Source organism: Aquarana catesbeiana, linkage group LG10, assembly GCF_042186555.1.
Source record: "Aquarana catesbeiana isolate 2022-GZ linkage group LG10, ASM4218655v1, whole genome shotgun sequence".
Lineage (NCBI taxonomy): Eukaryota > Metazoa > Chordata > Amphibia > Anura > Ranidae > Aquarana > Aquarana catesbeiana.
The window spans coordinates 168,224,717-168,239,129 of record NC_133333.1 but is presented as its reverse complement, the minus strand read 5'-3'; the positions used below and the strand labels follow the sequence as shown (position 1 = coordinate 168,239,129).

The 14,413-nt window shown below is 41.8% G+C and overlaps 1 protein-coding gene across 2 annotated transcripts in view; it reads right to left on the bottom strand.

The window, feature by feature from the left end:
• Positions 1-628: 628 nt before the first annotated feature.
• The window catches only part of MMP23B (matrix metallopeptidase 23B), a 96,042-nt gene continuing 82,257 nt past the window's right edge, over positions 629-14,413 (bottom strand). The window contains exons 8-9 of one of the 2 annotated variants that reach the window (XR_012236360.1): positions 3,627-9,142; positions 629-3,478 (exon numbers count right to left, since the gene is read on the bottom strand). Coding sequence is in view for 1 of the 2 variants with exons in the window: in XM_073602918.1 (XP_073459019.1) it covers positions 8,968-9,142 (175 nt within the window). In the remaining variant the exon portion in view is untranslated. Of the gene's footprint in view, positions 9,143-14,413 lie in introns of both variants that reach the window. The other variant, XM_073602918.1, reaches the window with a different exon arrangement.

Genomic DNA, 14,413 nt, shown 5'->3' with positions numbered 1-14,413 from the left:
CAGTGTAGGAGCGGTGACTAACACCGTTCCTCTACCGCTCCTGCCCATTGAAAACAATGGGACAGCGCCGCCAAGGGTTTAACCCCTTTTCGGCCGCTAGCAGGGGGTTAAAGCCGCCCTGCTAGCGGCCAAATATCGCTGTTAAAACGATGGTAAAGCGGCGCTAAAAATAGTGCCGCTTTACTGCTGATGCCCGAGGCGGCTCCGTGTGACAGGGGTCTAACTGGGATCAAGCTTTTTAGGTCAGTTTAGGTTAAAGTGGCTAGCGATGGGTAACTCTAAATGTATACTTGTCTTGAACAATATATATTACAGCTTGATGGTTGTTGCTTTCTTTTATTGTTCAACAATGACATTCAATAACCTGCCATTGCCAATTGTGGTATTTTTCTTAGTGTTGCATTACAGTAATTTTTAACCCTGCATATAAATACTTTGTGTTTAGTATGTTCAGTGCACATGTTATATACACTAGATCCCAACTACTACAAAAGTTGCACTGCTCTTGGAATTGTAATTTGAATTGTAGTTTCTGTTGTGTTTCCTTATGAGGAAGGCATATACATAACTAAAGGGGGTTCTTCAAAGGTGCTTAAGACTGGGAAAAAATGCTGTATTGACCAATATATTAAATATATTCTTTATTATTGTTATGCCCGGTTTACATACATCTACCTTACAATATATATAGCAAAAGCTAAAAAATACTCTTTATTATGTTACATAAGGAAATGTAGCACCATACAGAGGAACTTAAAGTTAGGAATTGCTGAAGACCTCAGAAATTCTCTGCATGAACAGAGTTTGGGTGAACTCATGACTGAAGTGCAGAGTGCAATCAGATGCAAAACACTGTCCACATTTTAAATGCACATTTTGTTGCACTGCTTCTGGAGATTGGTTACACCTGTTTTCCAGTGTGCAATAGCACTAACGAACATCAAAAGAGTAGCCAAGCTCCTAATCCTTTACAGTGCCTTGAAAAAGTATTCATACCCCTTGAAATTTCCCACATTTTGTCATGTTACAACCAAAAAAGTAAATGTATTTTATTGCGATTTTATGTGATAGACCAACACAAAGTAGCATATCATTGTGAAGTGGAAGGCAAATGATAAAATGCATGCCACCCTTTTCACATATTTAGTTGTAAAAAATTCTAAATAACATTTATCATTTTTCTTCCACTTCATAATTATGTGCCACTGTGTGTTGGTCTATCACATAAAATCCCAATAAAATACATTTACGTTTTTTGTTGTAACATGACAAAATGTGGAAAATTTCAAGGTGTATGAATACTTTTTCAAGGCACTGTACACTTGCTGTAGCTTGCTTTCAGCTAAGTTGTCCCTGAACACAGTTGATATTGCTTGAATTCTTCATTGTTGTGTTATAAGCTGTGTCTACTGGCAGGAAACTGAGGTGACCAGTGACAAATGAGTAAGCATTAGGCTAGGGCAACACTGGCAAATGTCTCTGCTACTGAGAAATGTGAATGCTTGACAGTTATTGCACCAGGATCATATTGATTCAGTGTGCTTCAATTTCAATGACTGTCAATAAGTGGTTTAAGTATTTGTAAACCCATTAACTAAAATCTCATATATGCTGTAACATGGTATTTTCATTTCAAAAGTCTTTTCAGTTTTCAGTCTTTTTCTGCAGCTTTCAATAAAATAATTCCTGGTGCTCCTCCCATGAAAGCCCTTGTTTAGAGTGACAAAGATCTGTCCCTATCTCTTAAAGAGGAACTGCAGTCCGCTCACATAATTTGTAATAAAAACATCTTTGCCATTCTGAAGCTTCCCTCCAACCACTTTGCTTTTATATATACACTATGATTCCGTACTTGCCAAATATGCTGCAGAAATCTCCCTTCACTAAGTCTGGCTGCAGCCATTTTAACTGTGGGCAGCTGAAGCTGCTGCCTGTTCACTTCCTGGATTTACCCAGACACACAGAGGCACACCTCCAGCTCTGCAGCCCTGCCGCTCTCATTGGCCCTTTTATGACAAATTCCCCCCTCCCTCCCTGGCAAACTCTCAGGAGACTGAGAGGGAGAGCCATGCATGATGTCATAAGCCTAGGCTTTTTACCAGGCCAGAAACAGGTAGTGGGCTGTATAAGGTATTTACTGGCAGAAAAAAAAATGTTTTCCAAAGTTAAAACAAGGGCAGAAGATTTAATAGATGGAAAGTTGAAAAAAGGACTGAAGGGCTGCTTTAATTGTTTGCTTGTTTTTGTCACCCTGACCTATGGGCTGCCGAAAGAGACCACAGTTGGCTGTTTCAGCACAGATTAGGCAGGCATGGTCCACTGTTGTAACCATCAGCAAACCCATCCTGAGAAATGCCATGCAGTTATTGCTGGACATCACCTTTAAATCATTCAGTAGCAAGAGGGATTTAATCACCATGTAGTCATAACCCACTGGAAGCATTATGATGGAAATCAAGTAAAGAATTTCTACGTGAATTTAGAGACAGCTTGGCTCAAAGCAAGCTACCGATTTAAAGTGCAAATTATCGCTTGCAGTGGATCTGCGCCCGTACAGCTCGTTTTGTAAAGGGGAGAGGAGAAAGAGTTAGATATCCCCCCCCCCCCCTCGGCAGACATCCCTCCCCCTCAAGCTCCAGCAGTGGGCTTCCCTTGCTGTCATCACATCCAGTGCTGGGCTATGGACCCTACTTTGGTCTTGATGAGGTCAGGACCCTAGACTGCTGGAGTGTAGGGCAGAAGAAGCTGTGGGGATGGTTCTGCGGGGAGAAGCAAGGATCAGGTAATCAAAATAAGTAATTAACCCTTGCAGGGCAGGCACAGCCCCACTTCAAAGGATAATTTTTTTTTTAGTTGCCCGGAATTGGGCTTTAAGCATAAACTATATTTAATGTATTCAACAGCAGTATACAAAAGCCATAGTAAAATACACTATTCATCTCCAGTTTTAATAGTCATTACATATGTGCCTGCACAGAATTGTTCCCATAAAGGTTTCTACAGATTTGTAAAATTTACACCTTGTCAACTAAACATACACCATTTTTGTGCCTCTTCAAGAATGTGTTGAACCAATTACACAGGAACATTTTGGTAGCTCATAGTTAAAGTGGAATTAAACCTAATACCTAAAACTCATCAAATTGCAGCATTTCCAATTCTTAGATGTGATGGCTGCATTTGTTTTTTTTCTTTTTCCTTTATTTTCTTCTGGTGATGCAGCGAGTAAGTCTGTTATTTTTCAACTTTCTTTAACAGACAAAGCTGTCAACACAAAGTAGCAGTTAAAGGGTGAGACACACCTGTTAAGACTGATAGCAGTGCTTACAATGATCAGCTTTTATTCATTTATGTAAAATCTATATCCCAATATGAAGAAAACGGTTTGCTGTGACTGCTTAGCTTAAAGTGTTAGAGTTCAGCTTCAATTTGTTAGTCAAGTCCATCTAAATCTGCTAGTCTAAGGTTGGATTCACACCTATGCATTTTTAGTGCTTTTTGCATTTTGCAGCTTTGCACTACAGAATGTGTTCCATAGGAAACCATGGTGAGTGGACTGTAGTGCAAATCTGCAAAATGCACTGAAAATGCATAGGTGTGAATCCAGCTTCAAGCTGGCTACACACACTACAATTTAAATAAAGAAAACAAATGGTAATGTGCATTATATTGCATTTTTTGTGGTTTATTACAGCTTTAAAATGGTGGTAAACCCACTTTTTCATGTTTTACCTTCAGGCAAGTCTGTAATAAGGCTTACCTGTAGGTACTGTGAATATCCACTAAACTTGCACTGTTTAGGAGATATTCAGAGTGCATGCAGTCAGTGATGTCACCGGCACATGCTCTCTGAAGGTCCGGCATACTGTGCCGGACCTTCAGAGCCCGTGCCGAAAATGGCGGCTTTTTACTTTTCTTTAACTCTGGTTTACTACCGCTTTAAAGTACATTTCTAGGCAAAGCATTAATACTTGGATAAAATACATATTTGTGAGCTGTTATACCTGGCCACAGTATTTTTACATGTACAGTCTGTCATGTGATCCAGACAGGACAGTTAAGCAGTGACCTCACTTTTGTCCACTGCAGCTTGGTCAAGGCTGCCTGCTGATTGGGCAAAAAATGAGCTGCAGAACATTGATGAGTTCATCCTTCTGCTCTCCCCTCATCTAAGCACGTTCACATTGTGTTAGACAGATAGCACTGTGCAAAGTAATAGAGACTCCAACCTCCAACTCACAGTTCTGTTGTGTAGAATATCAGAAAACAAACTTAGTTATAGTCAGGTAATTGTACCAGTTGTAAGTAAAAATACATTAAAGCTAATTCACACTGTGTGTTGCATAATGTGCTTTTGTGCGTCGAGGCAGCCCAACATCTATGCCTTTCTGCCCCATTTGTTTTTCAATTATGTGCAACAAAATCACAGATGGTCCCCATGTGAATTGTGCTGGCTAGGTGCATGCACATGCTACTCAAATTGAATGGCACCACACTTAGTTCTGCACATAAGGGCACTTTCACACTCATCCGTAGCAAAAAACATGGCAAAAGCACAGTTTTTTCCTGTGTTTGCAGTGTGTTTTTCACAGGACATGCTACTCAAAAACTGCGTTTTCTATGCATTTCTGTGGGAAGGTGAGTTTTTGGTGTGTTTTTTTCACCACACCAAACCTGCACAAGAAATGCAGCAAGCAGGATTTTACTAAATGCAGTGAACCCACAACGGACCAGTGTGAAGTGGCATAAGATTACATGGTCACACATTTTTCTGCCGCTTTTAACGCAAAAGCAGAAGAAAATCGGATCAGTGTGAAAGCAGCCCTAATGTGCTTTTCATAATGCATTTTACCACAATGCATGTATTAATATATAACTGAACTGTTTTTTTTTTAATACCTGACTAGAGTTCAGCTTCAACGAGCAATTTCACCTTTTTTTCCTGTACAAAACCTAAATGATAAGGTTGGACAATGAGATAATGCCATTTGTAAAAATTATTTACTGCTTGTCCTGATCATATAAGCCAGTATAGGCTGTTCGTTTCCATTGTGGCTGAAGGGAACTGTCTAAAGGTTACAAGAGAACATTTGTGCAGACAATGAACCATTTATACATTGGTTAATTGGAAGAAATGTTCCTTTTGTAACCCAATTCTCTAATTCATTCATCCATTGGCTGGTAATGTGAATGCAAGAGCAAGAATGGTTGCTGTGGGCAACAAGAATTGTTCTTCAGATGCCATTTTATTATTATGCAGTATATAGACAGTTCCCACCTGGCTATAAAAAAAGATTTTGAATTGGCTACAACCAGTTCTTGAAAAGCCTTTATAAGTAAAAGGTCAAATGTAAATTAACAAGAGTACGGAGTTGGGAAAGGTAATTTGGTATGGAGCCATATTGGCCCATGCCGCAGGTTATCCCTACATCAATGCCTCAGGTGTTATCATGGAAATTGGAATATGTGCTGACTGACATGATGCACCAGTCTCAATTGTATTTGTACTTGTAGCATTCCTATAAAGTCACACTATCAACTTCTCTTGTCACTACAGAACACTCTGTGTGCATGTTAATTTCTGAATTGTTTAGTGCAAAGTAACTGAGGTTAAGGTCAGTGCTACGGTAATTGTACAGATCATCTCTTTATTGGCTACTTTCTGCACAGCTGTCTTCAGTCTGACTTCTAGCGTGCTTCGTCCAGATCCTGCTGGACCAGACAATGCAAGAATAGCATTGACACTACCTTCAGGCACTGGGTTCTGCATAAGGCGCTTTCCAGACTCCCTTCTAGTAACAAGTTGGTTGAGGAGTGCTTTCCAGGTCCAATCCGTTGGCATTGCATTAGCAATTGCCCTGTATCAGTCCAGAAGTCATGGTGGTAGCCTCTTTTAAAGTTGTCTCATTTGCCCAGTTTTAATCCAGACCTCTACAATACAACATTCTGTTTTGTGGGCCTGTTGGACCAGGGAGGAGCCCTGAGCACCTTTTCCGTGCAGATGACTTGGTCATTGGAGGAATCTCATCTCCCAACCAACATCCTGGCGCTTTGGCCAAGTTGGCTGTCCCTGTAATTTTGGACCATCCTGCTGGAGTCATCCGATCAGTCAGACAACGTCACAGCAGTGGTTTACATCGACCATTAGGAAGGAACCAGAAGTTTTGCCATGGCAAGAGAGGTAAATCAGATCCTTTCCTGGGCAATACTTCGTGTTCTAGGCTTGTCGCCATTTATATCCTAGTACAGACAATGGGAAAGCAGGCTTCCTCAGTTGGCAATGTCTGGACCTGGGGGAGTGGTCCCTACATCTGGAGTTGTCCCAGGATCTATGTCACAGGTCGGGGATGTTGATCTCCTTGCCTCCAATTTCAACAACCAACTTTCCCTAGAAACTCTTGCCTTCTCTGCATTACAGGATACAATGGAGGACATCCTAGTGATCCTTGTTGCCCTGGACTGGCCCAGGCAGATGTTGTACTATGTCATGGCTTGGTTCAAGGGCTCTATCAGATCTTCTGTCCAAGGATCAAAATACCAACCTGCTTCACAGTCACTGGCCTTAACAGCATAGCTGTTAAAGCTCAGGTTCTGGAATTTCTGAATCCGTGATTTCTACAATGATAAAAATTGTATCCTCTCCTTCCTACAGCTGGATCTAGACCAGCATTTGCCTTTCGGGTCAGTTTTCTGCTTCGTCTCTCTTGCTTAAGAGAATGTCAGCTTCTCATTCCTTAATTAAGACCTTTGTATGGGGAATCTCCTGTAACTCCCCCTGTTCATTCTCCTGTCACTCTGTGGGATCTGAATTTTGTTGTATGCTTTGGAAACCACCATTTGAACCCGTATCCTGCAGGGAACTCTTTCTGGTTTGCATAGCGACAAGATGGTGTTGAGGCCTAGGACTTCCTTTTTGCTTATGGTAGTTTCTGACTTTCACCTCAACCAGGACTTTGTTCCTCCATCCCTCTGATTCCAGTTCACTGAAAGAAAAAATTTCCTTTATTGTCTTAATTTGGTCCAGATTGTGAGAGTTTATCTCTCAGCCACTGCTTCTTTTAGAAAGAAATTTGTTTTTGTCATCCCGGATTGTCCCTGTAAGGGTGCACCATCGTCTTGTTACACCATCTCTAGGTGCACCGACATACCATTATCTAAACTTATGGTCAAGACAGGCTCTGCTAGATCTGTGAGTGCTTGGGTTTTTTGGCATCAAGCAGCCGCTTCTTAGATTTGCATGGCTGCCACCATGTCCCCTGTTCACCCATTCTCCACGTTCTACCAGGTACAAGTGGGGGCTTTAGATCTGATGTCAGCTTTGGTCGTAAGGTCCTTCAGACAGATCTTTGTGGTGGGGAGCTCCAGAACGCCACATCGTTGGAGTGAAGTTGAGTATAGTTCTGCTTTAATGTAGGTTGCGTTAAGGCAGCTTTCATAATGAATGGGCTGCCAATGCACCACGACAGATAGAAAAAAAGAAAACTGTTTGTGTTATGGTGCATTGTGTGTTGGGCTCTATTGAGAATGAATGCCATCATAACACATTGCGCATAGAGCAAGTAACATGCAAATGTGACTGGGCCCTAAAAAAAAAATATATATATTTTGCGAATACATTTTTGTAGTGTGTGTTTTACTGAGTATGGCTCAGCGCCTCATACAATAGACATTTTTATGCAGATTAATAGTAAAGAGGGCATTAGAGGTAGTAGCTCCTGTGGACCATTTTTAGGCCTTGTACATTCGGACTTCAGCATGTGAAAGAACAGTGGGTGCTGCAAGCGTTACAAAGTATTTTAAACGTTTTCAGCAAGCTTTGTAGCCTTTGTTGAATTCTTTAAAGTAAACTTCAATTCCAGCACGGGGTTGTTAGATCTTCATAGGAGGCTTTCAGCAAGAAGTGTTAAAGCTTACTAATGCCTGCTAGCAGCTTGTTAAAATGACGATCAGCAAGCCCATTAAGATCTGTGTTTAAACTCCAGAATATTACTTTGCAGGCTTCAACAAAGCTTCTTGAAACTGAAAGTTTTGCAAATGTCTTGTTAAGGCTTTCTGTACACACTGTCCTTCTACAAGCTGAAGCCCAAATGTACAATGTCTTAAGTGCAGAACTTGCCAAGTAGAGAGCTGCTGCTGCTGCTGCTGCTGCTATACAACAGTGTTGCACAGCTCTGGCACATTAAAGCAGCATACTGTGAAACCACTGGCAGTAAAGTTAGAGAACCTTGAATTGGGCCAAATTGCAGCTGTGATTGGTACCCGTTTCCGCAACAATACATCAGTTTTAACATGCCTGCTCTACAGGCATAACTGAAAATGTAGGTAAAGAATACTTTTCACAAAGTTCATCACTTTCATTCTTTCACTTTTCAAATCTGTCAAACAAGAAGAAAGGAAAAATTATACTTTGGAACTGAACACATTTTCCTATCAAATTCCAGGATTTACTAGATATATTATTGAGAAACACATCTTGTGGTATAAATAACACTTGCAGTTTAGTCTCATGACAAACCAATTGGTGAACGTATTCAGTAAGGAAAGAAGTGGTAACCCACAGCAACCAATCCATATTTATTTTCTATCTTCAGAAATCTAGTTATGAGTGACTGCATTCCCTCTCCTCTTTGCACTGCCATACTAAATAGGCATTTTGGAGTTCTAATGTTAAAATGTTGATCATAATGCTGTACAAAAATACTACTAAATCCACCCCAGCAAGGGGTTTTGTACCTCCCTAGCAATTAGACGTTTGTAAAGGGGTAAAATGTGCAAAGCTCAATAATACAATAATTCCTCAGTAGGCATGTTCCCATTCTCTCACCATCATACCCAGCCAAGTTCAGAGAGTCTTTAATTAATTTGACAAGGCATGTGGCTAGCTGCAAAGAAATGGTGGTACCTCCTTTTCAACGGTGGAACTGCTGGTCCCCTGTAGTCCAAATCTGCATTTACCTACAAGAGTTCTCACAATGGTACTCTTATATTCCAGGAATACGTTGTCAGCACTCGGTCCCTCTTCCTCACAATGCAGGTGTAGAGGCCTTCATTGATTGCATTGGCAATTATACTCATGTGGTCATCGTTTAGGGACAGGTATCCAGGATAAGAGTATTCTAGGAGCTCGTTATCTTTGTACCAGCTGCAGGGATAGAAGAATCTTTACTAGAACGAGCCTCATCCTTGCAAACTTAAAGTGATTGTAAATAATCACCTTGTAAAACAACCCATTCAGTTTAAAATAGAAATGAAAGGCAAACATTTTGTATAGATATAAAAAATATATATAAATACCTTTTTTTTTCCCTTTTTTTTTTTATAAGTGATCACAGATCCTCTGTTCTCAGCTGCATAAGACCCCTTTCACACTGAGGCAGTTTCCAGGCGTTTTAGCACTAGAAATAGCGCCTGTAAAGCACCTGAAAACTGCCTCCCATGCCGCCCGAATATGGAACCCCGAGTGCTTTCTCACTGGGGCGGTGTGCTTGCAGGACGTTAGAAAAAATCCTGCAAGCAGCATCTTTGGGGCGCCCCTGCCTATTGCAATAAATGGGCAGCACTTCCAAAGCGCCGCAACAAGGGCTTTTTAACCCCTTCTTCGGCTGCTAGCGGGGGTTAAAAGCTTAACAAGTGCTAAAATAATCAGCGCTAATGCACGGGCGGCCCCAGTGTGAAAGGGGTCTTACAGCTGGGGGAGGAGAAGCAGCAGTACACTGAGCTTCCCAGTGAATTTCTGTACAGCGGGGGCGTGTCAGGACAAGTCTGATCACTGGGGAAGAGTACATAAAGTTCCCAGCATAACTAGAGAACTGACCACGCTGTGCTCTCCTGTTTAGTGTGGTCAGTTTCTATTGGGAAAACCGATGGACTGGCAGGAATGCCAGGGATTTCACATAAAGGAAGCAATACAAAGAGAACAGGATACTTCCTCATACAAGTACATGGTACAGCAGGCACATATCAGGAATATGAAGTGTTGGGGTAACAAATGTTTTAAAGAGTAAGTAAAAAAAAAAATCCCCTCTTGGTGATCTATGTACATTGCAGGTATTTTACCAAACTTTGTTGCAGATTTTGTTATTCTGAAGCAATAGTTGTTTGTGTCTATGTGGAAAGTGGATGTAAATGGGCATGATTTTATAATTATCAATCAGCTGCTGCACTTGCAGTATTCTAATGAGGAAAGTGGCAAGCTCTGTGTCCCTTTAGGCGTGATTTCTCTTTGGGAGTGTTTTATCAAAAATTACGTTTTTGTTTCATTGGATGCCCAAAATCTGACTCATATCTTTGTGCAAACTTCTGGGAAAATCAGTAAGCCAATCACACAAGCAGGAAATTATATGTCTGGGGGCATTCTATATACCATGTGTGCACAGAACACATCCAGGTTGCCATATTGCATTGCATTTTACAGAAAATTGCAGCGCTGTAGATTAAGGCTGGGTTCACACCTTTGCGAATTGGATGCGGGGATTCCGCATCCAATTTGCAATAGCTGGAGATTTTGACCGGCTCTCTATGGACCCGGTTCACATATCTCCGCAACAGGTCCGCAGCGTTTTGCAGAAAAACGCTGTGTGTCTTTTGTTCCGTTTCTGGTCCAAATTCAGCCCAAATTTAGGCTGAAATCGGACCTGAAATGGTGAACCACCACGGACTGGACCCCTGCTGTGAGCCGCATGCAGCTCATATGTGAACCGAGCCTAAAAAGGAAAGGTAAGTTTTAAGAACATTCAATTAAAATATGATTAGTGTAGCAATTGTATATGCTATTTTTTTTTTTCCCCCCATGAAAGCGGAGTTACCATTTAAAGACTGCCTATGCCCACGGCAACGAATCCCATTCTGGACTGGAGAATGAAAGCTCCAGTCATATTTTTTTCTTTCCATCTAAAGCTGACTTGGTGCATACATAACTTTACAACATGATTATTTCCTGTAGCCGTAGGCGTGCGCAGAGGGTGTGTTGGGTGTGTCTGGGCACACCCTAATCACCCTGTGCGGCGCAGATTCCCCCTGCTGATATTCACCAAAGCCCCCCAATGGGACTCCTAAAAAAATTGTTTAAAACTATTTAAAAAATAAAATTGTAAAAAATTATATAACAATAAAATATTAAAAATAAAAAACGACTGACACAGTCCACTGGCCTACTGACACCATCCACTGCCCTACTAACACCGTCCATGTTTTAATACATTTTAAAAGGTTTTTTACATTTATTTATAAGCGTGTGTGTATATATATATATAGATATATAATATATATATCTATATATATATATATATATATATATATATAGATATATATATATACACACACACACACACACACATATTGTATACTGTGTATATATATAGTATATCACACATACATACATATTCGTGCACGCGTGTTTGAGCTTTGGGGTGCACACCCTAATGTAATAGGCTGCGCACACCTATGCCTGTAGCTATATAGAACCAAGATATTATCCAGCACCTTATAGCCGACTTGGTGTCTGCAGAACAGAGCCTTTTTAAAAATGAAGGTATCTGCATGTCTCTCTTCCATCACAAAGCAAAAAAAATAAGAATTTCGTCTTCATTTCAGGAAGGTGGGCAGAGCCATGAAATTATCTCATATTAGCAAATTATGAGAGATTTACCTTAAAACGAAGCCCTCCAGTGGCGCACTGTCACCACTAACAGGGCTTTCATCTTCAGTATTTCTTCCAGGTTTGCGGGCTCCGGCCATTTGAATGGCCGAGTCGTGATGACTTCACTCCAATGCATGCGCACCAAAGCCTCAACCATGGCACAGCTCTCTGAAAGGACAGTATGCTGTCCCTTTAGAGCGCAGTGCACATGCACCGGTGATGTCACCAGCTGCAGTAGTGAATACCTCCTAAACACGTTTAACCACTTCACACCTGCGCTATAGCCGAAAGACAGCTACAGCACAGTCCTAATTTACCGGAAGGTCATCCATGTACGTCCTCCTGTGGGGCGCTCTGTGATCACCGAGTTCTCGGGACTTGGCTGATCACAGAACAGAGTGACAGCTGATCACATGATGTAAACAAGCCAGTAATTTTTAAATTTTTTTTTCCTCATGCTGACAGCATGAGGAAAAAAAAATAAAGCCTAAAAAATAGGATTTTTATAACAGCTTACCTGTAAAATCCTTTTCTTGAAGTACATGACGGGACACCGAGCCACAGTAATTACTGTATGGGTTATATATTCAGGTGATGGACACTGGCACACCCTACACAGGAAGTTCAATTCTCCATATAACCCCTCCCCTTACCAGGAGTACCTCAGTTTTGTAGCAAAGCAATACACGTGTAACCAAAAAGAGGGTAGAGACCTCTGTGTCCCGTGATGTTCTCCAAGAAAAGGATTTTACAGGTAAGCTGTTATAAAAATCCTATTTTCTTTATCGTACATCACGGGACACAGAGCCACAGTAATTACTGTATGGGATGTCCCAGAGTAATGCCACCTAAGGGGAGGGGACACAAATGTAGGGTGCAATCAGACCCGAGGACCTACACTGCCGCCTGCAGTACACTGCACCCAAAGGCGATATCCTCATGCCTTCTTACATCCATCTGATAGAATCTGGTGAATGTATGGACTAAAGACCAAGTTGCAGATTTGAGCCATGGAGGCTTGGTGATGCACTGCCCACAAAGCACTAACAGCCTTGGTGGAGTGCGCTTTGATTTGAAAAGGTGGAACTTTCCTCTTCAAACCATAAGCTTGAATAATTACTTGCCAAATCCATTTGGCAATGGTAGATTTCGACGCTGCCTGTCCTTTTCTAGGACCTTCAGGCAATACAAACAAAACATCTGTTTTCCAAATCTGAGCATTCGCCTTCAAATAGATTTTGACTGCTCTCACTACATCCAGAGAATGTAGTGACTTTTCTTCCATAGAACAGGGTTCTGGAAAAAAAGAAGGTAGAACAATATCCTGGTTTAGGTGAAAACCTGAAACCACCTTTAGCAGAAAGCTAGGATGAGGACGCAATACTACTCTATCCTTGTGAATGATTAAATATGGCTCTTTACAAGAAAGAGCCGCCAATTCTGATACCCTTCTTGCAGAAGAAATGGCTACCAGAAAAACTAGCTTCCTTGTCAAAAGGACTAAGGGAATATGCCTTATTGGCTCAAAAGGCTGCTTCTGTAATGCCGACAGAACTAAATTCAGGTCCCAAGGATTCTGGGGTGCTCTAACTGGTGGATTAAGCCGCGTTACCCCCTGTATAAAGCTTCAAGCCAAAGAATGCGAAGCAAGTGGACGTTGAAACAAAACTGATAAGGTCGAGACCTGGCCTTTGATGGTACTCAAGGCCAGCTTCATCGCTAACCCCATTTGCAGAAAGACAAGGATTCTACCTATGACATACTTTCTGGGATGCCAACCCCTGGATTCACACCAGGAAACACATGCCTTCCAGACTCTATAATAAATGACTCTGGAATCTGGCTTCCTTGCATTAATCAAAGTAGATATCACTGAGCCTGAAAGCCCATGATTCTTCAGAATGTGGGTTTCAATAGCCAAACCCTTAAATTTAGCGTTTGTAAGGTATGGTGGAATACTGGTCCCTGCGATAGCAGGTCTAGACATGGAGGTAGGGTCCACGGGGCCCCTACCGCCATCTTTACTATTTCTGCATACCAAGATCTTCCGGGCCACAAGAACTACCAACTTCCTTTCCTGCTTGATCCTTCAAAGAAGTTGAGGTAGCAGCAGAATAGGAGGGAATGCATAAACCAGTGAGAACTGATCCCACGGGGTCACCAAAGCATCTGTTCCGCATGCAAGTGGATCCCTTGTTCTTGATACAAAGTTGTCGACTTTGTTGTTGAACCTGGACGCAAACAGATCCATGTCCGGGATCCCCCATCTCTGGCATATAGCCAGGAAAATTTCAGGGTAAAGGGACCATTCCCCCGAGAACAACTGCTGGCGACTTAAGTAGTCCGCCTGCCAGTTCTCCATCCCTGGAATGAAGATTGCCGATATGCACGGCACATGCTTTTCTGCCCAGGTTAGGATATGGTTTACCTCTCCCTGGGCTGCCTAACTTCTGGTGCCCCCTTGGTGATTGATATAAACCACTGCTGTGGCATTGTCGGATTGAATCCTGACAGGAGAATTCCACAACCTGAATGTCCAGGCCTTTAGGGCTAGGTGCGCTGCCCAAATCTCTAGAATATTGATGGGCAAAGTCTTTTCGGTTCTAGACCATTTCTCCCTGGACAGACACCTCTTCCCCCAACCCCGAAAGGCTGGCATCTGTTGTTACCACCTTCCAGGTAACTGGTAAGAAGGATTTCCCCTTCTGCATATTCTCGGATATCCTCCACCATTTGAGGCTTTGGCGCACTTTTAGTGATAAACGCATCGGAAAG